Consider the following 27,818-nt stretch of genomic DNA (forward strand, 5'->3'; position numbering starts at 1 on the left):
TTGCTCTAGCGAACTAATTTTGTTGTGATTAGTAATTGTTGGAGAAATTTATTCTTTCTTTCTCAGTTGATGGAGAACAAGACTAAAAGCTTCAATCTCGTTGATTAAACAAACTATGCGCTCTACTATAATAATCAATTGAAAATGCGGAAGAAATGTATAAAAATGGAGGTACAAAACAGACAAAGAAACCATTCATTAATTTTTATTGGAAAATCTCCACAAATTACGACATTAAAAACAAATATTTCCAGCATTCATTCGAACACTGCTCTCTTCATTCATTAGTATAGAAAATGATTAACAAAACAACATGTAACGCGAAAATCAAGAAATTTAGAAAAAAGTTCAAAATATTGTCGAAATCTTCACGATTTCGACTCCAAAACAAAACAATTAAGCGGAACACCTTGCAGCACAGATCACTTTTGTTCAACAAACCACCACCAAATCATAGACAAAACAACCGAAACGTGGCTTACATTAGAAACCCAGGAAAGCAAACACTTACGAAGAACAAAAATTCAAGAATATCACCACGCGATTTTCGTCACCATCGACAAATGATCTCTAACACCGAGGTGCAGCTATCTTTTTGGATAACATTGAGAGAGCGATATTATCCGTTTGCCTATGTTTTCAATTAACTCTCACTGCTATTACAACAGCTTCACTTACACCATACTACAGTTAATTATTCTATTTTAGCAACTCGATTCCTGCCACTTTTAACATAAAATTAGTGTCAAGATAACTTAACCAAAACCAATTTTACGACTTTGTTGCAAATTTTACTAGTATTTATTGTATTCAGACAAGCTTCATCACGAAATGTTATGTCACAGCGATTGTTCTATATAGATCTTTCAAAATTTAGAAAGTGTTTTTTTTTCAAATCATCGACCCACCATAACCCGAAAGAACAAAAAAGCAACCACCAAACAAACAGACACCCAAAAGAATAAACAAAAAAGCGGAAAAAAAATTATTAATTACAATTTACTATAACTACCCTACAGAACCTTGAAGAGTCTGTTTTAAGTAACCACACCAAAGGAAAAGCTCAAAATTTAAGGTTAAACGGGAAAAAAGTAAGAATAAATTGTAACTAAAACATTGGATACAAAAACATGGGAGGATACACAAAAAATGGACCGAAAAACTACTTCAATTATTTTCGTTAACAAAAACAGCTCAAAAATTCCAAGAATGAAAATGTCGCCATAACCATTAGAGAAATTAAATTTAATGGAATTCTTGAATTCTACGGAAATGTGACAAAGGATACAGAAATAGCTAAAATTTGCGTTCAGAAATTAGCTAGGGGTGCATCTAAAAGTCTCATAAATGCTTCAGATGGCCAAGAGACCTATACTTATGAGATAATATAATTAAGAGAAACAACTTTGACCGAAATGGAAAGGCTAAAACTAAAAAAAATAGCTGGCAGATTGTCAGAAAATAGCCGCAATAGCTTCGTAGATCTGGAGTCTCAAAAAAAGTATATAAAAAAAGACAGACCAAAAAAATTAATCTTTTCATTGAAGGCTGAGATGTTAAATTTTGATTAAGAATCTGTATAAGTTATTGCTGCCTCTGTAAGGTACCCTCAAATAACCGTCATTTAGAGTGAGACACATTCACTTGGCCTTATCTATTTGAATTAAAATAAATAAAGGTCAATCTCACAGTCAGGAAGTCAACTTTGAGAGTGAGGTAAATCACAAGTGACCACAAATTTAATTATGCGAATGAACAAAAAAAACTCACTCAACTAAGATCGAAAAATGACGTCACCCACGCAATTCAGTTGAAATTCCTTGAACGAATGAACTAAAAGCAGATTTGAAGTGGATGAGTTGTCATATGGTCGTAACAAAAACTTTGACGAAACAAAAAAACATAACAGGACAAGTCATGACGTACAGTTCAAAAAAAATTCATTGACTAAACAAACAACTAGACCTAGAACGCACTATGAGTGAATTGGGAAAAACATTTCCCAAAATCAGATAAAAAAATTTAAAACAAAATCAATGTCAAAATGCCGCGTGTGAACAAAAACCACTAGCGAGAAAAGGAACTTTGGTCCAAACAAAAACTAGGTCTCGAATGAACTATGAATGGAATGGAGAAACCATTTAAAAAATCCGATCCAAAAATGAAAAAAAAACAGTAAAAATCAAAGTGAAATTGCCGCATGTGAACCCCAAATCCACTAGCGAGAAAGCGAATTTTCGTTCAAACACCGTTTTCTCACTGTACTTTAAAATTGGAGTACAACTCCAATTCCACTTCAAACGTATTTTCAAGCTCTGCAAAGCATTGTGGTATCAATATTCGAGGTTTACATTTCAATGTAGCATCGAATCAAAATTATTTCTACAAAAAAGCAAAGTAAGAGCATAAGAACTAGGCCACTTTGACAAAAAACGGCTAAGAAGGGTTATCTATACAAAATACGGCTAAGAACAGTTATCTATATGTGTCATTCATTCAAAAATTATTTTTCAAAGTCAAAAACTCATTCACTAAACGCAGCGCATGACCAGAAAACTTCTCGCTCAGAAAAATTTAGTTCACACTGCAATTTTCCTCGCTTTCGCTTTTAGGTCAAAACATCGTCTGGACGAACAGTACTTCCGGAAAATAAAAAAACCTTAAGAAAACCAATACTCCTCTTTGAGTCGTAATAAAAAAACCAAGAGAAGGCCAATAATAGCCCCAGCTATCGCTGTGCGGCTATTAAAAATTGATTTGAAAATTCCGCGCGTGCCCCAAAAAAAATCTCTCAATTAGCAAACAAGTTTTTACACCTATTTTTCTCGCTCTATGTCAAACATAGCCGGCAGAATACCAAAAATAACCGCAATAGACGCTTGTGTCCGACCATGAATTGAACTAAAGAAATAAGATACAAATTGAACAGACTCTAATACTCAAGAACTAGGGCGAATAAGTTTGGCACTACTAAGATGAACACTATAGATTTTTAACGAGTAAATGTTCATAAAATTTGAAGTTCCATAAGTGAGTTCAGAAGTCATTTTTTAAGTGAGGTAAGTCACGCAATTGACCTAAAAGCAGAAATGACGTCACGAACACAAATTTTAACTGCAAAGCAGTAGAAGTCACTGAAGTCATCGAAAAAGTCAATTCCAAGCAGTCAAGGTAAGACGAAACAAAAAATCTGTTAGACGATAGAAAAATTAGGAGCGCAGTAATAGCGGCTTGGAATTGCTGACGCGGCTATTAAAGAGATGATTTAAGAGAACCAAAATCCGAAACTAGCTCTTTCTCTTCTTTTGAGTTTTCTTCAGCAGATCGACCTAAACACTCTTTTAATGTGCGTCAGTGACTTTTAAATCCTGGTTGTTCCACTTAAACAAATTAAAACAGAGCTGACAGATTGCCAGAAAATAGCTTCGTAGATCTGCAGTCAAAAAAAGACAGACCAATAAAAAAGACAGACCAAAAAAATTCGTCTTTTCATTGAAGGCTGATTTGTTATATTTTGATTAACATAGCCGGCAGACTACCGGAATAGCTGCGAAAGAATAGACTTGCATGCCGTATGATAGATATATACATATACAGATATAAGTTGAAAAAAATATCGACGCCGCTCAAAAAGCTGTGTAAAATATAAAACGATCAATTAATAAAGCTTGTTAAAAATCATTGCGCAGAAGTCTTTTCATTAGAGACCCCTATTACACATATGAGTTCTTTTGACCTTCAACTAATTCAAAGTAAACTTAAATTTTAAAGTGCAAAAGTCATTTTATTGAGTGAGATAAGTCACTGATGATCAAAGTCTAATCACGCAAAAAACTTTTGCTAGATAGAGTGAGAAATGATGTCACGCGAGCAAAACCAGTTGGCGAGAGGAAGTCATTCAGAAATTTATACTTTCCAGCTTTGAGGTGTGAACAAATGTAAAACGAAAAGAGCGTCAGACGACGAAACAAAAACATAGCCGGAAGAAGTCCGGAAGCGGCTCGAAGCATCAAAATTTCACAGAAAACCCTAACTGCAGCTGAAGCCATAACTTTTTATGTTAAATCATTAACTCATTACCTCCTCCGGTCTGATCTAACAACTGGTGAAATTTAACCCACTGTCACCAATAGAGGCAAAATGCAGCAAAATTTCATATTAGTGAAAACGTTTGGTAACAATAAAAAGACCCAAATACTTAAGATGGTCAAAATAGTGATAGGGGGATGGCCAAAATACTGATAGGGCAATTTCTCAAAAAGAATGCTCAAATTTAAAATCCAAAAATCCCAAAAAACAGTATTCTAATCACTGCGAAAACGACAAAAACAACATATATTTCTTCGTTGTACATATTCCAACATAATTTCATACCAATTCAAAAATTAAATTAATCAGAAAACAGATAAACAAAAGAATAAAATTCAAAGGCAAAAAATTGGTTGAAAACATTACCGAGGCCGGAAGAAAATTAAATAGAAATAAGTGAAAATTTTGGAAAAGGCGTTCCAGCAAACTCTCAGTACTGCTTTATGTTGAATAAAATCAATTGCAAACCAATGACGAATTCTAAGTAAAAGCTGAAATCGTTCAATTTTTGAACAAAAAAATCAACATGACGAATATAAATTAAGCTGCCGGAATAGAGCTAGAATGATACAAAATAGAATGTGAAGAATATGGACACAATATCAGGAACACCGTAACAAAAAGACTAATTGTTTATATTTGAAAGGTAAAAACCAATTATAAAAAATCAAGAAAAACGATAACATTTCATTGTTTGAGACATAGAAAAGAAAACGAGCCATCGGAGACAATGATCCATCCTCCTGAACAGAACAAAAAATTACTGATCGGCTGAAAAAGCTGACAGTGCTATCAATTGCCCTCAAATAATTCATGATTCTAATCCCAAAAACATCACGAAAACAAACGGCAAATAATGATCTTAGAAACTAAGTTGAATTTTTCAAATACAGAAAGCTCAAAATTAAAAATCAGAAAACCACCACAATTAGATCTCTAATCACAGCAATTAGGACAAAAACAACATATATTTCCTCCTTTATGTACATATTCTAGACAACATGATTCCATACTAATTCAAAAATTAAATCATAGAAATGACATAAGCAACAGAATAATATTCAACGGTAAAAAAATTGTTTAAAAACATTACCAAGGCCTGAAGCAAAATGCATTAAATAGTATCAGGTGAAAATTTTGGAAAAGGTTTTTTGACAAATTCTCAGTACTACCTTATGTTGAATGAAATCATTTGCAAACCAAAGAAATGACAAAAATCTAAGAAAAAGCTGAAATTATTCAACTAACAAAAAAACTAATTCTTGATTTTTGAAAGTTAGAAATCAAATTCAAAAAATCAAGAAAAGCGACTCATTTCATTGTTCAGCAATCGAGACAGAGAAAAGACAACGAGTCAGCCGAGACAAAGATCGTTCCACTGAACAAATAAAAAAAAGAAAAAGCAGAAATCAAACACACAAAACATTAAAACATTTTGCAAAGTAAAATGTTCAATAAAATTTTGAGACTGCATTTAAGAAAAAAACGTAACTTTTTTTTCGAAAACTTAACGTCAAAAGTGGGTAATATTGATTGAAACGCAATTAAAGTCCCTCGTGTTGCACAAAAAGACTATTTCTAGTAATTAAAACCAAAATACGAAAAAAATTCAGAAAAATTGGAAAACAAACTTCCAAAATCGAATTACCATATGTACAATTTTAAAAAAATAAAACTACATCCAGGTAGAAACAGGCGTTGAGTAGATGAATTGTCAACGGGAAGTTGCTACATTGACTGATTTTTGACAAAAAGACGGGCTGAAAGATCCAAAACTCAAGAAATTACTAGAAAAAAAGCCAAAAATTAACTAAAAAATCAACAAATATGTGCCAATTTTGAACTTCAAACGCATTTTCAGGCTCTGCAAAACACTGTGGTGTTAATTTCCGATGTTTACAATTCAATACAGCATCGAATACAAAAAACCAAATTACAAGCAAAAAAACGGCCACTCAAGACGAAAAAACGGCTAAAAACGGTTATCTATATGTGCGATTCAGTCAAAAACTACTTTTCAAAATCAAAAAATCATTCACTAAACCCAGCGCATGATCATAAAACTTCTCTCACTCAGAAAAAAATTAGTTCACAAGACAATTTCACTCACTTTCGCTTTTAGGTCAAAACATCGTCTGAACGAATAGTACTTCCGGTAAAAAAAAACCTTCAGAAAATCAATACTCCTCTTCAAGTCGTAAAAAACCAAGAGCACCGCAATATAGCTCCTCTCAGCTTACAGCTTCGCAGCTGCAAAAAATCTGTATAAGTTTTTGCTGCCTCTATCAGCTGCTCTCTAATAACTTTCATTTAGAGTGACACACCCATTTGAGCTTATCTCTCTGAATTAAAGTCAATAAAAGTCTATTTCAAAGAGAGGAAGTCATTTTTGTGAGTGAAGTTAGTCAAGTGTGACTTACTTGTTTTTTAATCACGCAAAAGAACAATAAAACTTGCTCCACTAAGAGCGAAAAATGACGTCACGCACGCTCTTCAGTTGAAATTGCATGAACGAATGCACAAAAAGCAGATTTGAAGTGGTTGTGACGTCATATGGTCGTTACAAAAATCGCGACGACGAAATAAAAAAAACCAAGAGAAGGCCAATAATAGCCCCAGCTACCTCTGTGTGGCTATTAAACAGAGCACCATAACTCTTCTTCTAGTTCTAGTCGGGGGAAAAAATTACAGAGATCAATAATAGCCTCGCTAACGCTTTCCGGCCATTGCAAAACTAGACCCAGCAATTGTTTTCGGAGCTGCTAACACATGACACACCTATTACCCCTTTTGTTTCGTAAAAATTGACGTGCTGATTGGACTATGAGAAAACGAGATGGCTGTAATACAGTTATTGCAGAGAAAACTGCCTAGACGGAAGGATGGTAGACAAAAGTTCATACCTGTTTCAATAAGGAGTCAAGCATGAGAATGAAACATGTTGAAATGCGTTCACAGTCAGTTTCAATTGCTAAGTCTGCCTCTGCTTGCTCTTCATCAACCGGAGCAGTAGGATTGTTAGTTAGTTCTGATTGAGGCGATGTTGATTCAGCCGTCTGCTGTTGTGAGTTTGCACTGGATTCGGACGCGACTGACGGGAGGAGCAGTGCATCCTGTTGGTACTTCCTCTGCAACCACGACACCACTTGCTGAGGAACCTGGCTCCTAAAAGGAGAAAATCAATCAATACATCTAACATTACAAATTTACCTCACAGACAAAATGTTTCAAACGCTCATGTTAGTGCACGTCATGGTTCAATGTTTAATGATTAAATTCTTTAAAATTTATGGGCAACGAACTATTTAACCTCGCCGTTATTTTCATAACTTTAATTTGTTCACTCTCTTTGACTTACATTAAAAAACTGTTTGCCGGTACGCGTTAAACCTATATACGTATACATTTTTAAGCTCGAAGTTCTTAAAATTAACCCATAAACTTGTATATAAACTAATACATTTCTAGAAGACACAACTAGAGCTACAATTGCTCTACGAGCGCTGAATTCACTTATCAAAAAGTTTCAAGGCAACTGAAAACCAGGCAAGATCAAAGCGCCAAATAGTCAGACCACAGAAATTTTGGTTGCTTTCTAATTAATATTCGCTTTTCTTTTCTATCCATTATTAAATCATATGTTTTCTTAAAATCTGAAACAAGTATTTAAAAATAACTGCCCGCGAAAAGTTCAAATGCTATATCGAATTCACATTTTAAACACTAATGATTGGTTTTCTGACAATCTTAATCTAGAACATAACCGACTTACTTGAGTGAATAGCTCACAAACGACCGGTTGGCTTCGGTAGTAGCCAGCTGGGGCTTAGCATTATGGAGGTAAATGGGACGGGAAAAAAAGGGGTAGGGCTGGACGAGGGGGTTAAAATCGCCAGCTGGAGATGGACGGGGGGATTGTGTGTGCGTGGGTGGGGTGACTTAGTGGGGTCAAATTTTTATTAGTAACCGCCCTTTACAACATGAAATTGTATTTAAAAACAGTTTCGGTCAATCGCATACTTAGAGACTAGTAAGGCGTCAGTTTAGTCTTGTCGCCATTATTTATTAACTCAACATCAAAGTTTATCAGGAAGCTCTTCTTTGCCTTTAAGAAACATTAATAAGTAAAGTAAATCTTCTAAGTTTCTCGATTCTTCTACGGAACCATAACATTCTACTATTTCTATAGTGAATTAGGAGCTGGTTTGATTACTTGGCTATTGTTTCAAAACACTCTTTTTTGTTTCGTAACTAGTAGTTGGCGAACTTTAGCTTATTCTCTACTTGGTCACTTACTTGTCTTTTGGAAAGAGGTGTGTCTCTCTCATGTACCAGATGTTGTTCACATCAATTCCCCTGTCCCCATACTCCGCCCTGTATATCACCTGTGCCCTGATTGCCTGGATGCCTTCAGTTAGCAAACTACTCATGATTGACAAAGGGATGGTGACTCCCAGTTTGGAGAGGGTGTTGATCCACACTAACGCACGCTCCTGCTCTCTCACTAGTGCACAGTGGAAGTAGGGCGTGAAGAAACTGAACAACTCGCTCACTGAGAACACTGCACACATCTGCTGGTCGAACAGCTTGCTGAAACAAATCGACTATCGTCGGACAGGTTGCTTTTAAACTACAGGCGGGTGCTCCAATTGACTTCAGCGCCTTCTTCAGAGCGGGGATCGTTGTGAATTTTGACGTACAAAATACATGCTTTGGAAAGTTGGCAGATAAATAAGTGTCTAAATGTTGAGAATCTATATGACCCTAAAAAGCGCCTTCAAAGTGAGGGACAAGTCAAATTTGTCAAAAACCGCAAAAACAACTTGAAATAACTACTAAAAGCCGACAAAACTTCTCGATAACTTCATTTTGTTAACTGTACGCCTCTCCAACAATTTCATCACATTCTGCATTTATTGTTCCGACCCCACTTGTTAGACTTCTAGAAACAACTTAGAAGCCGCACGAGACTTAAACCATTGGGCTTTAACAATTTATCTCGTTCCTTTTAAAAATACCTCCAAACGTTGAACAGATATTTCAATAACGACGTGGAGCAATATAATCTAATTCGCGGACTATAAAAAATAACCAGACAGATTAAACTCGCTTTTGGTTCCAGGATAACAAATGTAGCCGGCAGATTGCCGGAAAATAACCGCGATAGACGCTTGTGGCTTCCAAGAATTAAAACAACTAAAGAAATAAGATAGACAGATTGACCAACAGTCCTTTAATAGACTAGACTTTTTGATGAGATTCGGACTAACATTTTTATGAGACAGATACGTTCTATAAGGAAAAACCCTGATGCAGCTTTTTCAAAATCAAAAACTCAAGACTTATACTCAAAAATAAGGGCATATACGTTTGGCACGTAGGGCCAAACGTATATGCCCTAATTAGGGCATATAAGTTCATTAAGCGAGTTCAGAAGTCATTTTTTGAGGGAAGTAAGTCACACAATTGACCTAAAAGCAGAACAAATGACGTCACGCAAACAAATTTTAACTGCAAAGCAGTAGAAATTACTGAAATCGAAAAAGTCAATACCAAGTCAGGTCGTAAGAATCATCGATGGAGACGACGAATTAAAAAACATAGCAGGACAAGTCCTGAAAAACAGTTCAAAGAACAAAATGAAAAACTTAGAAGTACTTTACCTGACCAGCAGATCAACTCAACAATGCAAGCCAAAACACAAACAAAATCATCTAAAAAAATTGAGAAACTAAATCAAACAAACTAAACAAAAATATACTTATTGCTAAAACTCTTGAAGCTTTTACCCCTTGGGAAAAATTTGATCCCTTTAAATATACTTATTTCAAATACATGTTCACGACCAAATTTAGTTTTTGAAATCGGACCAGAATTATATCTGCATGACCTGAAAAAAATTCATCGGCCCTTGAAACTCGAAAATGAACAAAACATTGAAGAAAAAGAAATCAATTGCAAATTTATATGAATTGTTGATAAAAATCATGATATTAATATCTGCAGAATAATTTCTGTGTCTCTAGAGGCTATACAGTAACACAATTCCAAGCCCTAAAAATTAATGAGCTCAAAGATCGATAGGCAATAATTTATAAAAATTTCAAATTTCAAAAAATAGAAATTCGTACCAATAAAATGTTGCAAACCATTCCATTGCCCCCTAGTAACTATTTAATAGCGTACTATCAAACCTGGAGGAGGCTACCTGGCTACTGAGGCAAAAAAGCAATCAAATACAAATATTTTGAAAAAACTTGAAAAAATTTGCAAATTTTATCAAACAATTTCTAAAATTCGAAGGTTAAATTGTTGAAAACAATTCTATTGAAACTACCACCATGCAGTAATTTTTTATCACACCGTGGAATAGGTTTTCTGGCACAAATTTTATCAAAAAAAAGCTAGAATTCGAGACACTAAACATTAAAGGAGATTCCCCGGCCCCAGAAGCTGGAAAAACTCAAAAAAGTCAAAAATTTTCAAAAACTTAAAAAAAATTACAAAAATTAGTATTATTTTGCGTGTTTGCCTTTGTAGTACCAAAACATATATCTCAAAAAATGGTCAAAACAAGTAATTTTGTCTCGCAAAAGGCCTTCATCAACATTTAAAAACTTCAACCTAAGACTAATCAAAATAAAAAAATCACAAAAAGCATAAAAATTGCACCATTGTGAGCCCAAAAACTCCTAAAAATGACCTTTTAACCTTAAATTTATGCCATCCCAGTAGCTCCACAACTGTAAGCACTTGGAGGACTACTAAAGCCCACTTTGCGTCTCTAATGAAACTTATTTCCCGCTGGGCTTTACCTGTTTATCCCGTTTTGAAAGATCAAAGTCATAACCGTAACAAAAATCTGAACGACGAAACAAAAACATAGCAGGACAAGTCCTGAAAAACAGTTCAAAGAACAAAATGAAAAACTTAGAAGTACTTTACCTGACCAGCAGATCAACTCAACAATGCAAGCCAAAACACAAACAAAATCATCTAAAAAAATTGAGAAACTAAATCAAACAAACTAAACAAAAATATACTTATTGCTAAAACTCTTGAAGCTTTTACCCCTTGGGAAAAATTTGATCCCTTTAAATATACTTATTTCAAATACATGTTCACGACCAAATTTAGTTTTTGAAATCGGACCAGAATTATATCTGCATGACCTGAAAAAAATTCATCGGCCCTTGAAACTCGAAAATGAACAAAACATTGAAGAAAAAGAAATCAATTGCAAATTTATATGAATTGTTGATAAAAATCATGATATTAATATCTGCAGAATAATTTCTGTGTCTCTAGAGGCTATACAGTAACACAATTCCAAGCCCTAAAAATTAATGAGCTCAAAGATCGATAGGCAATAATTTATAAAAATTTCAAATTTCAAAAAATAGAAATTCGTACCAATAAAATGTTGCAAACCATTCCATTGCCCCCTAGTAACTATTTAATAGCGTACTATCAAACCTGGAGGAGGCTACCTGGCTACTGAGGCAAAAAAGCAATCAAATACAAATATTTTGAAAAAACTTGAAAAAATTTGCAAATTTTATCAAACAATTTCTAAAATTCGAAGGTTAAATTGTTGAAAACAATTCTATTGAAACTACCACCATGCAGTAATTTTTTATCACACCGTGGAATAGGTTTTCTGGCACAAATTTTATCAAAAAAAAGCTAGAATTCGAGACACTAAACATTAAAGGAGATTCCCCGGCCCCAGAAGCTGGAAAAACTCAAAAAAGTCAAAAATTTTCAAAAACTTAAAAAAAATTACAAAAATTAGTATTATTTTGCGTGTTTGCCTTTGTAGTACCAAAACATATATCTCAAAAAATGGTCAAAACAAGTAATTTTGTCTCGCAAAAGGCCTTCATCAACATTTAAAAACTTCAACCTAAGACTAATCAAAATAAAAAAATCACAAAAAGCATAAAAATTGCACCATTGTGAGCCCAAAAACTCCTAAAAATGACCTTTTAACCTTAAATTTATGCCATCCCAGTAGCTCCACAACTGTAAGCACTTGGAGGACTACTAAAGCCCACTTTGCGTCTCTAATGAAACTTATTTCCCGCTGGGCTTTACCTGTTTATCCCGTTTTGAAAGATCAAAGTCATAACCGTAACAAAAATCTGAACGACGAAACAAAAACATAGCAGGACAAGTCCTGAAAAACAGTTCAAAGAACAAAATGAAAAACTTAGAAGTACTTTACCTGACCAGCAGATCAACTCAACAATGCAAGCCAAAACACAAACAAAATCATCTAAAAAAATTGAGAAACTAAATCAAACAAACTAAACAAAAATATACTTATTGCTAAAACTCTTGAAGCTTTTACCCCTTGGGAAAAATTTGATCCCTTTAAATATACTTATTTCAAATACATGTTCACGACCAAATTTAGTTTTTGAAATCGGACCAGAATTATATCTGCATGACCTGAAAAAAATTCATCGGCCCTTGAAACTCGAAAATGAACAAAACATTGAAGAAAAAGAAATCAATTGCAAATTTATATGAATTGTTGATAAAAATCATGATATTAATATCTGCAGAATAATTTCTGTGTCTCTAGAGGCTATACAGTAACACAATTCCAAGCCCTAAAAATTAATGAGCTCAAAGATCGATAGGCAATAATTTATAAAAATTTCAAATTTCAAAAAATAGAAATTCGTACCAATAAAATGTTGCAAACCATTCCATTGCCCCCTAGTAACTATTTAATAGCGTACTATCAAACCTGGAGGAGGCTACCTGGCTACTGAGGCAAAAAAGCAATCAAATACAAATATTTTGAAAAAACTTGAAAAAATTTGCAAATTTTATCAAACAATTTCTAAAATTCGAAGGTTAAATTGTTGAAAACAATTCTATTGAAACTACCACCATGCAGTAATTTTTTATCACACCGTGGAATAGGTTTTCTGGCACAAATTTTATCAAAAAAAAGCTAGAATTCGAGACACTAAACATTAAAGGAGATTCCCCGGCCCCAGAAGCTGGAAAAACTCAAAAAAGTCAAAAATTTTCAAAAACTTAAAATTACAAAAATTAGTATTATTTTGCGTGTTTGCCTTTGTAGTACCAAAACATATATCTCAAAAAATGGTCAAAACAAGTAATTTTGTCTCGCAAAAGGCCTTCATCAACATTTAAAAACTTCAACCTAAGACTAATCAAAATAAAAAAATCACAAAAAGCATAAAAATTGCACCATTGTGAGCCCAAAAACTCCTAAAAATGACCTTTTAACCTTAAATTTATGCCATCCCAGTAGCTCCACAACTGTAAGCACTTGGAGGACTACTAAAGCCCACTTTGCGTCTCTAATGAAACTTATTTCCCGCTGGGCTTTACCTGTTTATCCCGTTTTGAAAGATCAAAGTCATAACCGTAACAAAAATCTGAACGACGAAACAAAAACATAGCAGGACAAGTCCTGAAAAACAGTTCAAAGAACAAAATGAAAAACTTAGAAGTACTTTACCTGACCAGCAGATCAACTCAACAATGCAAGCCAAAACACAAACAAAATCATCTAAAAAAATTGAGAAACTAAATCAAACAAACTAAACAAAAATATACTTATTGCTAAAACTCTTGAAGCTTTTACCCCTTGGGAAAAATTTGATCCCTTTAAATATACTTATTTCAAATACATGTTCACGACCAAATTTAGTTTTTGAAATCGGACCAGAATTATATCTGCATGACCTGAAAAAAATTCATCGGCCCTTGAAACTCGAAAATGAACAAAACATTGAAGAGAAAGAAATCAATTGCAAATTTATATGAATTGTTGATAAAAATCATGATATTAATATCTGCAGAATAATTTCTGTGTCTCTAGAGGCTATACAGTAACACAATTCCAAGCCCTAAAAATTAATGAGCTCAAAGATCGATAGGCAATAATTTATAAAAATTTCAAATTTCAAAAAATAGAAATTCGTACCAATAAAATGTTGCAAACCATTCCATTGCCCCCTAGTAACTATTTAATAGCGTACTATCAAACCTGGAGGAGGCTACCTGGCTACTGAGGCAAAAAAGCAATCAAATACAAATATTTTGAAAAAACTTGAAAAAATTTGCAAATTTTATCAAACAATTTCTAAAATTCGAAGGTTAAATTGTTGAAAACAATTCTATTGAAACTACCACCATGCAGTAATTTTTTATCACACCGTGGAATAGGTTTTCTGGCACAAATTTTATCAAAAAAAAGCTAGAATTCGAGACACTAAACATTAAAGGAGATTCCCCGGCCCCAGAAGCTGGAAAAACTCAAAAAAGTCAAAAATTTTCAAAAACTTAAAAAAAATTACAAAAATTAGTATTATTTTGCGTGTTTGCCTTTGTAGTACCAAAACATATATCTCAAAAAATGGTCAAAACAAGTAATTTTGTCTCGCAAAAGGCCTTCATCAACATTTAAAAACTTCAACCTAAGACTAATCAAAATAAAAAAATCACAAAAAGCATAAAAATTGCACCATTGTGAGCCCAAAAACTCCTAAAAATGACCTTTTAACCTTAAATTTATGCCATCCCAGTAGCTCCACAACTGTAAGCACTTGGAGGACTACTAAAGCCCACTTTGCGTCTCTAATGAAACTTATTTCCCGCTGGGCTTTACCTGTTTATCCCGTTTTGAAAGATCAAAGTCATAACCGTAACAAAAATCTGAACGACGAAACAAAAACATAGCAGGACAAGTCCTGAAAAACAGTTCAAAGAACAAAATGAAAAACTTAGAAGTACTTTACCTGACCAGCAGATCAACTCAACAATGCAAGCCAAAACACAAACAAAATCATCTAAAAAAATTGAGAAACTAAATCAAACAAACTAAACAAAAATATACTTATTGCTAAAACTCTTGAAGCTTTTACCCCTTGGGAAAAATTTGATCCCTTTAAATATACTTATTTCAAATACATGTTCACGACCAAATTTAGTTTTTGAAATCGGACCAGAATTATATCTGCATGACCTGAAAAAAATTCATCGGCCCTTGAAACTCGAAAATGAACAAAACATTGAAGAAAAAGAAATCAATTGCAAATTTATATGAATTGTTGATAAAAATCATGATATTAATATCTGCAGAATAATTTCTGTGTCTCTAGAGGCTATACAGTAACACAATTCCAAGCCCTAAAAATTAATGAGCTCAAAGATCGATAGGCAATAATTTATAAAAATTTCAAATTTCAAAAAATAGAAATTCGTACCAATAAAATGTTGCAAACCATTCCATTGCCCCCTAGTAACTATTTAATAGCGTACTATCAAACCTGGAGGAGGCTACCTGGCTACTGAGGCAAAAAAGCAATCAAATACAAATATTTTGAAAAAACTTGAAAAAATTTGCAAATTTTATCAAACAATTTCTAAAATTCGAAGGTTAAATTGTTGAAAACAATTCTATTGAAACTACCACCATGCAGTAATTTTTTATCACACCGTGGAATAGGTTTTCTGGCACAAATTTTATCAAAAAAAAGCTAGAATTCGAGACACTAAACATTAAAGGAGATTCCCCGGCCCCAGAAGCTGGAAAAACTCAAAAAAGTCAAAAATTTTCAAAAACTTAAAAAAAATTACAAAAATTAGTATTATTTTGCGTGTTTGCCTTTGTAGTACCAAAACATATATCTCAAAAAATGGTCAAAACAAGTAATTTTGTCTCGCAAAAGGCCTTCATCAACATTTAAAAACTTCAACCTAAGACTAATCAAAATAAAAAAATCACAAAAAGCATAAAAATTGCACCATTGTGAGCCCAAAAACTCCTAAAAATGACCTTTTAACCTTAAATTTATGCCATCCCAGTAGCTCCACAACTGTAAGCACTTGGAGGACTACTAAAGCCCACTTTGCGTCTCTAATGAAACTTATTTCCCGCTGGGCTTTACCTGTTTATCCCGTTTTGAAAGATCAAAGTCATAACCGTAACAAAAATCTGAACGACGAAACAAAAACATAGCAGGACAAGTCCTGAAAAACAGTTCAAAGAACAAAATGAAAAACTTAGAAGTACTTTACCTGACCAGCAGATCAACTCAACAATGCAAGCCAAAACACAAACAAAATCATCTAAAAAAATTGAGAAACTAAATCAAACAAACTAAACAAAAATATACTTATTGCTAAAACTCTTGAAGCTTTTACCCCTTGGGAAAAATTTGATCCCTTTAAATATACTTATTTCAAATACATGTTCACGACCAAATTTAGTTTTTGAAATCGGACCAGAATTATATCTGCATGACCTGAAAAAAATTCATCGGCCCTTGAAACTCGAAAATGAACAAAACATTGAAGAAAAAGAAATCAATTGCAAATTTATATGAATTGTTGATAAAAATCATGATATTAATATCTGCAGAATAATTTCTGTGTCTCTAGAGGCTATACAGTAACACAATTCCAAGCCCTAAAAATTAATGAGCTCAAAGATCGATAGGCAATAATTTATAAAAATTTCAAATTTCAAAAAATAGAAATTCGTACCAATAAAATGTTGCAAACCATTCCATTGCCCCCTAGTAACTATTTAATAGCGTACTATCAAACCTGGAGGAGGCTACCTGGCTACTGAGGCAAAAAAGCAATCAAATACAAATATTTTGAAAAAACTTGAAAAAATTTGCAAATTTTATCAAACAATTTCTAAAATTCGAAGGTTAAATTGTTGAAAACAATTCTATTGAAACTACCACCATGCAGTAATTTTTTATCACACCGTGGAATAGGTTTTCTGGCACAAATTTTATCAAAAAAAAGCTAGAATTCGAGACACTAAACATTAAAGGAGATTCCCCGGCCCCAGAAGCTGGAAAAACTCAAAAAAGTCAAAAATTTTCAAAAACTTAAAAAAAATTACAAAAATTAGTATTATTTTGCGTGTTTGCCTTTGTAGTACCAAAACATATATCTCAAAAAATGGTCAAAACAAGTAATTTTGTCTCGCAAAAGGCCTTCATCAACATTTAAAAACTTCAACCTAAGACTAATCAAAATAAAAAAATCACAAAAAGCATAAAAATTGCACCATTGTGAGCCCAAAAACTCCTAAAAATGACCTTTTAACCTTAAATTTATGCCATCCCAGTAGCTCCACAACTGTAAGCACTTGGAGGACTACTAAAGCCCACTTTGCGTCTCTAATGAAACTTATTTCCCGCTGGGCTTTACCTGTTTATCCCGTTTTGAAAGATCAAAGTCATAACCGTAACAAAAATCTGAACGACGAAACAAAAACATAGCAGGACAAGTCCTGAAAAACAGTTCAAAGAACAAAATGAAAAACTTAGAAGTACTTTACCTGACCAGCAGATCAACTCAACAATGCAAGCCAAAACACAAACAAAATCATCTAAAAAAATTGAGAAACTAAATCAAACAAACTAAACAAAAATATACTTATTGCTAAAACTCTTGAAGCTTTTACCCCTTGGGAAAAATTTGATCCCTTTAAATATACTTATTTCAAATACATGTTCACGACCAAATTTAGTTTTTGAAATCGGACCAGAATTATATCTGCATGACCTGAAAAAAATTCATCGGCCCTTGAAACTCGAAAATGAACAAAACATTGAAGAAAAAGAAATCAATTGCAAATTTATATGAATTGTTGATAAAAATCATGATATTAATATCTGCAGAATAATTTCTGTGTCTCTAGAGGCTATACAGTAACACAATTCCAAGCCCTAAAAATTAATGAGCTCAAAGATCGATAGGCAATAATTTATAAAAATTTCAAATTTCAAAAAATAGAAATTCGTACCAATAAAATGTTGCAAACCATTCCATTGCCCCCTAGTAACTATTTAATAGCGTACTATCAAACCTGGAGGAGGCTACCTGGCTACTGAGGCAAAAAAGCAATCAAATACAAATATTTTGAAAAAACTTGAAAAATTTGCAAATTTTATCAAACAATTTCTAAAATTCGAAGGTTAAATTGTTGAAAACAATTCTATTGAAACTACCACCATGCAGTAATTTTTTTATCACACCGTGGAATAGGTTTTCTGGCACAAATTTTATCAAAAAAAAGCTAGAATTCGAGACACTAAACATTAAAGGAGATTCCCCGGCCCCAGAAGCTGGAAAAACTCAAAAAAGTCAAAAATTTTCAAAAACTTAAAAAAAATTACAAAAATTAGTATTATTTTGCGTGTTTGCCTTTGTAGTACCAAAACATATATCTCAAAAAATGGTCAAAACAAGTAATTTTGTCTCGCAAAAGGCCTTCATCAACATTTAAAAACTTCAACCTAAGACTAATCAAAATAAAAAAATCACAAAAAGCATAAAAATTGCACCATTGTGAGCCCAAAAACTCCTAAAAATGACCTTTTAACCTTAAATTTATGCCATCCCAGTAGCTCCACAACTGTAAGCACTTGGAGGACTACTAAAGCCCACTTTGCGTCTCTAATGAAACTTATTTCCCGCTGGGCTTTACCTGTTTATCCCGTTTTGAAAGATCAAAGTCATAACCGTAACAAAAATCTGAACGACGAAACAAAAACATAGCAGGACAAGTCCTGAAAAACAGTTCAAAGAACAAAATGAAAAACTTAGAAGTACTTTACCTGACCAGCAGATCAACTCAACAATGCAAGCCAAAACACAAACAAAATCATCTAAAAAAATTGAGAAACTAAATCAAACAAACTAAACAAAAATATACTTATTGCTAAAACTCTTGAAGCTTTTACCCCTTGGGAAAAATTTGATCCCTTTAAATATACTTATTTCAAATACATGTTCACGACCAAATTTAGTTTTTGAAATCGGACCAGAATTATATCTGCATGACCTGAAAAAAATTCATCGGCCCTTGAAACTCGAAAATGAACAAAACATTGAAGAAAAAGAAATCAATTGCAAATTTATATGAATTGTTGATAAAAATCATGATATTAATATCTGCAGAATAATTTCTGTGTCTCTAGAGGCTATACAGTAACACAATTCCAAGCCCTAAAAATTAATGAGCTCAAAGATCGATAGGCAATAATTTATAAAAATTTCAAATTTCAAAAAATAGAAATTCGTACCAATAAAATGTTGCAAACCATTCCATTGCCCCCTAGTAACTATTTAATAGCGTACTATCAAACCTGGAGGAGGCTACCTGGCTACTGAGGCAAAAAAGCAATCAAATACAAATATTTTGAAAAAACTTGAAAAAATTTGCAAATTTTATCAAACAATTTCTAAAATTCGAAGGTTAAATTGTTGAAAACAATTCTATTGAAACTACCACCATGCAGTAATTTTTTATCACACCGTGGAATAGGTTTTCTGGCACAAATTTTATCAAAAAAAAGCTAGAATTCGAGACACTAAACATTAAAGGAGATTCCCCGGCCCCAGAAGCTGGAAAAACTCAAAAAAGTCAAAAATTTTCAAAAACTTAAAAAAAATTACAAAAATTAGTATTATTTTGCGTGTTTGCCTTTGTAGTACCAAAACATATATCTCAAAAAATGGTCAAAACAAGTAATTTTGTCTCGCAAAAGGCCTTCATCAACATTTAAAAACTTCAACCTAAGACTAATCAAAATAAAAAAATCACAAAAAGCATAAAAATTGCACCATTGTGAGCCCAAAAACTCCTAAAAATGACCTTTTAACCTTAAATTTATGCCATCCCAGTAGCTCCACAACTGTAAGCACTTGGAGGACTACTAAAGCCCACTTTGCGTCTCTAATGAAACTTATTTCCCGCTGGGCTTTACCTGTTTATCCCGTTTTGAAAGATCAAAGTCATAACCGTAACAAAAATCTGAACGACGAAACAAAAACATAGCAGGACAAGTCCTGAAAAACAGTTCAAAGAACAAAATGAAAAACTTAGAAGTACTTTACCTGACCAGCAGATCAACTCAACAATGCAAGCCAAAACACAAACAAAATCATCTAAAAAAATTGAGAAACTAAATCAAACAAACTAAACAAAAATATACTTATTGCTAAAACTCTTGAAGCTTTTACCCCTTGGGAAAAATTTGATCCCTTTAAATATACTTATTTCAAATACATGTTCACGACCAAATTTAGTTTTTGAAATCGGACCAGAATTATATCTGCATGACCTGAAAAAAATTCATCGGCCCTTGAAACTCGAAAATGAACAAAACATTGAAGAAAAAGAAATCAATTGCAAATTTATATGAATTGTTGATAAAAATCATGATATTAATATCTGCAGAATAATTTCTGTGTCTCTAGAGGCTATACAGTAACACAATTCCAAGCCCTAAAAATTAATGAGCTCAAAGATCGATAGGCAATAATTTATAAAAATTTCAAATTTCAAAAAATAGAAATTCGTACCAATAAAATGTTGCAAACCATTCCATTGCCCCCTAGTAACTATTTAATAGCGTACTATCAAACCTGGAGGAGGCTACCTGGCTACTGAGGCAAAAAAGCAATCAAATACAAATATTTTGAAAAAACTTGAAAAAATTTGCAAATTTTATCAAACAATTTCTAAAATTCGAAGGTTAAATTGTTGAAAACAATTCTATTGAAACTACCACCATGCAGTAATTTTTTATCACACCGTGGAATAGGTTTTCTGGCACAAATTTTATCAAAAAAAAGCTAGAATTCGAGACACTAAACATTAAAGGAGATTCCCCGGCCCCAGAAGCTGGAAAAACTCAAAAAAGTCAAAAATTTTCAAAAACTTAAAAAAAATTACAAAAATTAGTATTATTTTGCGTGTTTGCCTTTGTAGTACCAAAACATATATCTCAAAAAATGGTCAAAACAAGTAATTTTGTCTCGCAAAAGGCCTTCATCAACATTTAAAAACTTCAACCTAAGACTAATCAAAATAAAAAAATAACAAAAAGCATAAAAATTGCACCATTGTGAGCCCAAAAACTCCTAAAAATGACCTTTTAACCTTAAATTTATGCCATCCCAGTAGCTCCACAACTGTAAGCACTTGGAGGACTACTAAAGCCCACTTTGCGTCTCTAATGAAACTTATTTCCCGCTGGGCTTTACCTGTTTATCCCGTTTTGAAAGATCAAAGTCATAACCGTAACAAAAATCTGAACGACGAAACAAAAACATAGCAGGACAAGTCCTGAAAAACAGTTCAAAGAACAAAATGAAAAACTTAGAAGTACTTTACCTGACCAGCAGATCAACTCAACAATGCAAGCCAAAACACAAACAAAATCATCTAAAAAAATTGAGAAACTAAATCAAACAAACTAAACAAAAATATACTTATTGCTAAAACTCTTGAAGCTTTTACCCCTTGGGAAAAATTTGATCCCTTTAAATATACTTATTTCAAATACATGTTCACGACCAAATTTAGTTTTTGAAATCGGACCAGAATTATATCTGCATGACCTGAAAAAAATTCATCGGCCCTTGAAACTCGAAAATGAACAAAACATTGAAGAAAAAGAAATCAATTGCAAATTTATATGAATTGTTGATAAAAATCATGATATTAATATCTGCAGAATAATTTCTGTGTCTCTAGAGGCTATACAGTAACACAATTCCAAGCCCTAAAAATTAATGAGCTCAAAGATCGATAGGCAATAATTTATAAAAATTTCAAATTTCAAAAAATAGAAATTCGTACCAATAAAATGTTGCAAACCATTCCATTGCCCCCTAGTAACTATTTAATAGCGTACTATCAAACCTGGAGGAGGCTACCTGGCTACTGAGGCAAAAAAGCAATCAAATACAAATATTTTGAAAAAACTTGAAAAAATTTGCAAATTTTATCAAACAATTTCTAAAATTCGAAGGTTAAATTGTTGAAAACAATTCTATTGAAACTACCACCATGCAGTAATTTTTTATCACACCGTGGAATAGGTTTTCTGGCACAAATTTTATCAAAAAAAAGCTAGAATTCGAGACACTAAACATTAAAGGAGATTCCCCGGCCCCAGAAGCTGGAAAAACTCAAAAAAGTCAAAAATTTTCAAAAACTTAAAAAAAATTACAAAAATTAGTATTATTTTGCGTGTTTGCCTTTGTAGTACCAAAACATATATCTCAAAAAATGGTCAAAACAAGTAATTTTGTCTCGCAAAAGGCCTTCATCAACATTTAAAAACTTCAACCTAAGACTAATCAAAATAAAAAAATCACAAAAAGCATAAAAATTGCACCATTGTGAGCCCAAAAACTCCTAAAAATGACCTTTTAACCTTAAATTTATGCCATCCCAGTAGCTCCACAACTGTAAGCACTTGGAGGACTACTAAAGCCCACTTTGCGTCTCTAATGAAACTTATTTCCCGCTGGGCTTTACCTGTTTATCCCGTTTTGAAAGATCAAAGTCATAACCGTAACAAAAATCTGAACGACGAAACAAAAACATAGCAGGACAAATCCTGAGGTAAAATTCAAAACATTTATTTGAATTTTGCGAATTTTTGTTCAAACACCGTTTTCTCACTCTTTAAAATTAGAGAAAAAAATTTACGCCGCAAAACCAATCGCTTTTTCGCTCCACTTCCTGTTTCGGCGTGACCAAAATCACAACTCCAATTTGACTTCAAAAATCATGAAAATGTGTGAACACATCTTTAAAAAAACACAGCGCCCCAATACAATTCAAACTCTTTGAATTGTAAAAACATAGCAGGACAAGTCCTGACGTACAATTCAAAGAGTTTTCATTGACTAAACAGAAAACTGGAGCCAGAACGGACTGGGCGAATTGATTAAACCATTATTAAAAAATCAGATCAAAAAAATAAAAAAAAAAACGAAAATCAATGTCAAAAAGCCGCATTTGAACAAAAAACCGCTAGCGAGAAATGGAAATTTGGTTCAAATAAAAAAACTAGGCCTAGAATGAACTATGAATGGATTGGAAAAACCATTAAGAAAAAATCCAATCCAAAATATTGAAAAAACAGTAAAAATCAAAGTGAAATTGCCGCATTTGAACGCGAATTTTTGTTCAAACACCGTTTTCTCACTCTACTTTAAAATTAGAGCGAAAAAATTTCAAGCCGCAAAACCACTCGAGTTTTCGCTGCACTTCCTGTTTCGGCGTGACCGAAATCACTACGCCAATTTGACTTCAAAACTCATGAAAATATGTCAACAGATCCTAAAAAAAAGACAGCGCCCCAATGCAATCCAAATTCTTTGAGTTGTAAAAAAAACCACGAGGCCCCCAATCATAGCTGTTATCGCTTCCCTGTTATTAAAAAAAACTTAAAAGCATAGGAACGATTTGCATGTCTGCAAACTCTTGCTTCACAGTCAAATTAAATCAATTATAAATCAAAGATGCTACATTGAACAGTTCTCTCAATTATTAAACAACTGAAATATACGAAATCAGAAAAAAAATTAACCAAAGTAAATACCTGAACACAAATTTGAGGTCATCCAATTCTTTCTCTTCTACTTGAGTGGACACCATATCCAGCCAGTGAGGCACTACACTGCCCCACACTTCAGGTGTGATGACATTGTATGGCATGAGACAGTAGATTGTGTGAAGACCCTGTCTTATCTGGTGAGTCCTGCTTTCCAGAGAGTCCCTGCAAGTTAACAATTTGCAGCAAGACATTGCGATAGCTTTATCACGCGAATGAACAAAAAACTAGCTCAACTCCACTGAGAGTCAAAAATGACGTTGCGCACAAAATTCAATGAAACTGAATGAATGACCACAAAGGAGATTTTAACTAATCGTGAGGTCATATGGTTGTAACAAAAATCTTGACGACGAAATACAAAAACAAAGCAGGCCAAGTCCTGAATTACACAAAAAAAAGATTTTGATTAACGAATGACCTCGACCTGACGATCAAAATTTTTGCAGCAACATCAAATTATGACAGCCAACAAAGCATATATTGCATATATGAGCAAAAAAAACAATAGGATATCTTAAACATAGCCGGCAGATTGCCGGAATAGCTGCGAAATAGACTTGCGTGCCGTAAAATGCAGATGGAAAAAGATACAGAAGTGAGTTGATAATAGTTATCGCCGCCGCCTATAAAACTTACATGTTTATTTCAAAGGATGTTGTTTTTGGGTGCATAAAAATTTTCCCTGTCGCGTCTCGAACCGGCGATCTCCGGATTAACAGCCAGTCGCCTTAACCACTCGGCTGTCGGACCATACAATCTGTTTTCTTACAATCAACTTTATTTTAGGAACAGATTCTGTTTCTGAATAACCGCAATTTAGTTCACGCAGAAAGCGTGAAATCAAGCGCGAAAAAACCATTTAAGCAGTGAGGAGACAGAATGTTCTAGAACAAATGTAAAACGAAAATGAAGCGTCAGACGACGAAACAAAAAACATAGCCGGAAGAATTCCGGAAGCGACTCGAAGCGTAAAAACTTGACAAAAACCCTAATTGCAGCTAAAACCATTACCTTTTATAATAAACCATGAACTTATTCCCCCCCCCTCCTCCCCCCGGTCTGATCTAAAAATTGGTGAAATTTAAACCACTGTCACCAAGAGAAACAAAATGCCGCAAATTATTTATTTTTGAAAACGTTTGGTAAGGATAAGTGCAAAATAATTAGGATAGTCAAAACACTGATAGTCTCAAACAGCTGACAGGGCTATCAACTGCCCTCAAATAATTCATGATGCTAATCCCAAAAAGATCGCTAAAGCAAACGCCAGATAAAAATAACTTGGAAACTAAATTAAATTTTCCAAAAAAATATGCTCAAAGTTAAGAATTAGAAAACTACTACAGTTAGATTTCTCATCACTGCAATTAAGACAAACACAACATATATTTTTTCTTCTTGTATATATGCTAGACAACATGATTTCAAACTAACTCAAAAATTAAAATAATCATAGAAAAGCACCCGAGTAATATTTAAAGGCAAAAAAATGTTTAAGAACAATACCAAGGTCGAAAATACAAAAAAAGTAATAAGTAGCAATTCTGGAAAGGAAAAGGCTTTCTAGTAAACTCTTAGTACTGCCTTATGTTGAACGAAATCAATTGCAAACCAGAGAAATGACGAAAATCTAAGAAAAAGCCGAAATCATTCAATTTGTTAATAACTGAAAAAATCAATAAAACCGGTATAAATGTAGGTGCCAGGACAGAGCTAGAAAGATACGAGCTAGAATGTGAACAATATGGACACAATGTAAGGAACACCGTAACAAACACTAATTCTTGATTTTTGAAGTTCAAATCAAAGTTTAAAAGTTTTGAAAGTTCAAAAATCAAATTTAAAAAAACAAGAAAAACTAACACCATTTCATTTTTCAGCATTAAAGACATAGAAAATACAACGATACATCCGAGACAAAAATCCATCCTCCTGAACAGATAAAAAAAAGAAAAAGCAGAAATCAAACATACGAAACATTGAAACATTTTGCAAAAAAAGGTCAAAAAATTTTTAGGACTGCATTTAAAAAAAAAATTAACTGTTTTTCAAAAATTTAACGCTAAACAATTATTGACGTTTATATAGAAACAAAATTAAAGCCCCTCATGTTGCACAAAAAGAATATTGCTAGTAATTAAAACCAAAATACAGACAAAAAACTGAGAAAAATAGGAAAAAAACTACAAAAATCGGATTAGCATATGTACAATTTTATAAAACAAAATTACATCGAGGTAAAAAGAGGCATCGAGTATATGAATTGTCAACGGGAAGTTGTCATATTGACTGATTTTTGACAAAAAGACGTCTAAAAGATCCAAAAATGAAGAAAATAATAGGAAAAAAGCCAAAAATTAATTAAAAAATCAAGAAATTTAAGCCAATTTTGAACTTGAAACGCGTTTTCAGGCTCTGCAAAACACTGTGCTATTAATTTCCAAGGTTTACCTTTCAATATAGCATCGAATAAAAATCATTTCTACAAAAAACCAAATTACAAGCAAAAAAAATAGGCCACTTAGACGAAAAAACGGCTAAAAACGGTTATCTATATGTGCTTTTCAGTCAAAAACTACTTTTCAAAGTCAAAAAGTCATTCACTAAACGCAGCGCATGATCAAAAAACTTCTCTCGCTCAGAAAAAATTAGTTCACAGTGCAATTTTACTCGCTTTCGCTTTTAGGTCAAAACATCGTCTGAACGAATAGTACTTCCGGTAAAAAAAAAAAAACCTTAAGAAAACCAATACTCCTCTTCGAGTCGTAAAAAAACCAAGAGCACCGCAATATAGCTACGCTCAGCTTACAGCTTCGCAGCTATAAAAACAATTTAAAAAGCAATCAGCAGAAAGAAAAAATTACATAAATATTGACACTTCGTGTCCCTAGAAGGAGTACACAATACGAAAAACTTGATATCAATAACAGACACAGCAAAACAGAAATATGGCTAAAAGTAACTTGTGTCAAAGTAAAATACAAATATGCTATGAAATAGTTTAAAAAACAAAAAAAAACTTTGACCTCAAGTCATTCATCAAAATTTATGTATGCTTCATCAACAACCAATGACCATTGTCATTACAGAGACTGAGTTATTAGACGACCTAAATGAAAAAAATGGGACAAAAACTTAACAATCCGCTATGTTTTAAAAACAATATGAACCAAAAAAGTAGAAAGCGTTAACTAAGGAAAAAAACAATTATTCAGAGTAGTTTATGAACCAGATCAACTGATGGTATCCGTCATTAGTGAGATTGAGTAACAAGATAACAAAAGCGACAACAATAACAGGCGAAACTCAAAAACTCGGTAATAGTCTGTGAAAACAAATATTGAAGTCATAAAAAACACAAACTACGAACCCTAATTATAATTTGACATCAATTATGACTCATTAGCAAACAATTATAATCGTCATTAATGAGACCAAATGAACGTAAAAACTGACTTCGCTGTAAATCGCGGACTTTTTTAAAAAAAAGTTGACACAAAATAGTTAAAACAATTAGATATCAAAGGAAAGTGCTTCAAAGCTTCAACTAAGCCTGATTACTTTGCGAATATAGGCTCATTAATGAGACTAGGAAACTACAAAAAACAAGCAAAATACAGAACTCAAATATTCTATTAAGAAAAATAGTGTCCAAGTCATATTAACTGCCCTTTGAAGAATTTAAAAATTATGACCACGCAATATCAGACCAAATGTACGAACCTTCAAAAACATTAGTTAAGAATTAAGGAGAAAAAACAGAGCAAATAAAGCGAAATCGAAGCACGAGCCAATAAATCGCGCTTAATCAAAAATTCAATCTAATAACAACATCACTTCACCTTAAAAGCAGCCACAAAAAGTCGCGCTTCAAACCTACTATCATTTTCCCTCACTTTACCACACCAGCGACACTAAAATCACCACTAATATAAAGTCTCATCAACATTTCAAAAAAGTCGAGCAAAAACAAAAACAGATATAAAAAAAGCCCCGCAAAATCCAAATCCTAATCATTTGGATTGCACGACAAGTCCGCCAGTCCAAAAAACTGTGACTTAGTCAACAAACAGTCCTAGAGAATTAGGATTGGATACCTACACGATGATTAGGATTGGATTAGGAAAAATAAATTGAGAAAAAACGACAAGGAACTCAAACAAAACTCCCAATAAATCGAAATTGACGCACGTAAAAAAATCCACAACAGAAAAACTTTTTTTGTTGAAATACCACTTTGACACTAACTTAAAATTCGATTAAATGAAATTGACGACTTGATACCATTAACTT

General features: G+C 33.1%; 2 protein-coding genes across 6 annotated transcripts in view; one reads left to right on the forward strand and one right to left on the reverse strand.

Annotated features, from left to right (window-relative positions):
* Positions 1 to 27,818, reverse strand: part of LOC142353171 (protein unc-79 homolog) — a 179,853-nt gene that overhangs the window by 111,564 nt on the left and 40,471 nt on the right. For all 5 annotated transcript variants that reach the window (XM_075405385.1, XM_075405384.1, XM_075405383.1 and 2 more), the window contains exons 6-8: positions 23,511 to 23,687; positions 8,386 to 8,679; positions 6,993 to 7,254 (exon numbers count right to left, since the gene is read on the reverse strand). In XM_075405385.1, coding sequence (XP_075261500.1) covers positions 6,993 to 7,254; positions 8,386 to 8,679; positions 23,511 to 23,687 — 733 coding nt within the window. The remainder of the gene's footprint in view (positions 1 to 6,992; positions 7,255 to 8,385; positions 8,680 to 23,510; positions 23,688 to 27,818) is intronic.
* Positions 1 to 27,818, forward strand: part of LOC142353172 (uncharacterized) — a 393,253-nt gene that overhangs the window by 4,265 nt on the left and 361,170 nt on the right. The window lies entirely within an intron of this gene.

This window comes from Convolutriloba macropyga, chromosome 14 (genome assembly GCF_964194025.1).
Source record: "Convolutriloba macropyga chromosome 14, txConMacr16.3, whole genome shotgun sequence".
Classification (NCBI taxonomy): domain Eukaryota; kingdom Metazoa; phylum Xenacoelomorpha; order Acoela; family Convolutidae; genus Convolutriloba; species Convolutriloba macropyga.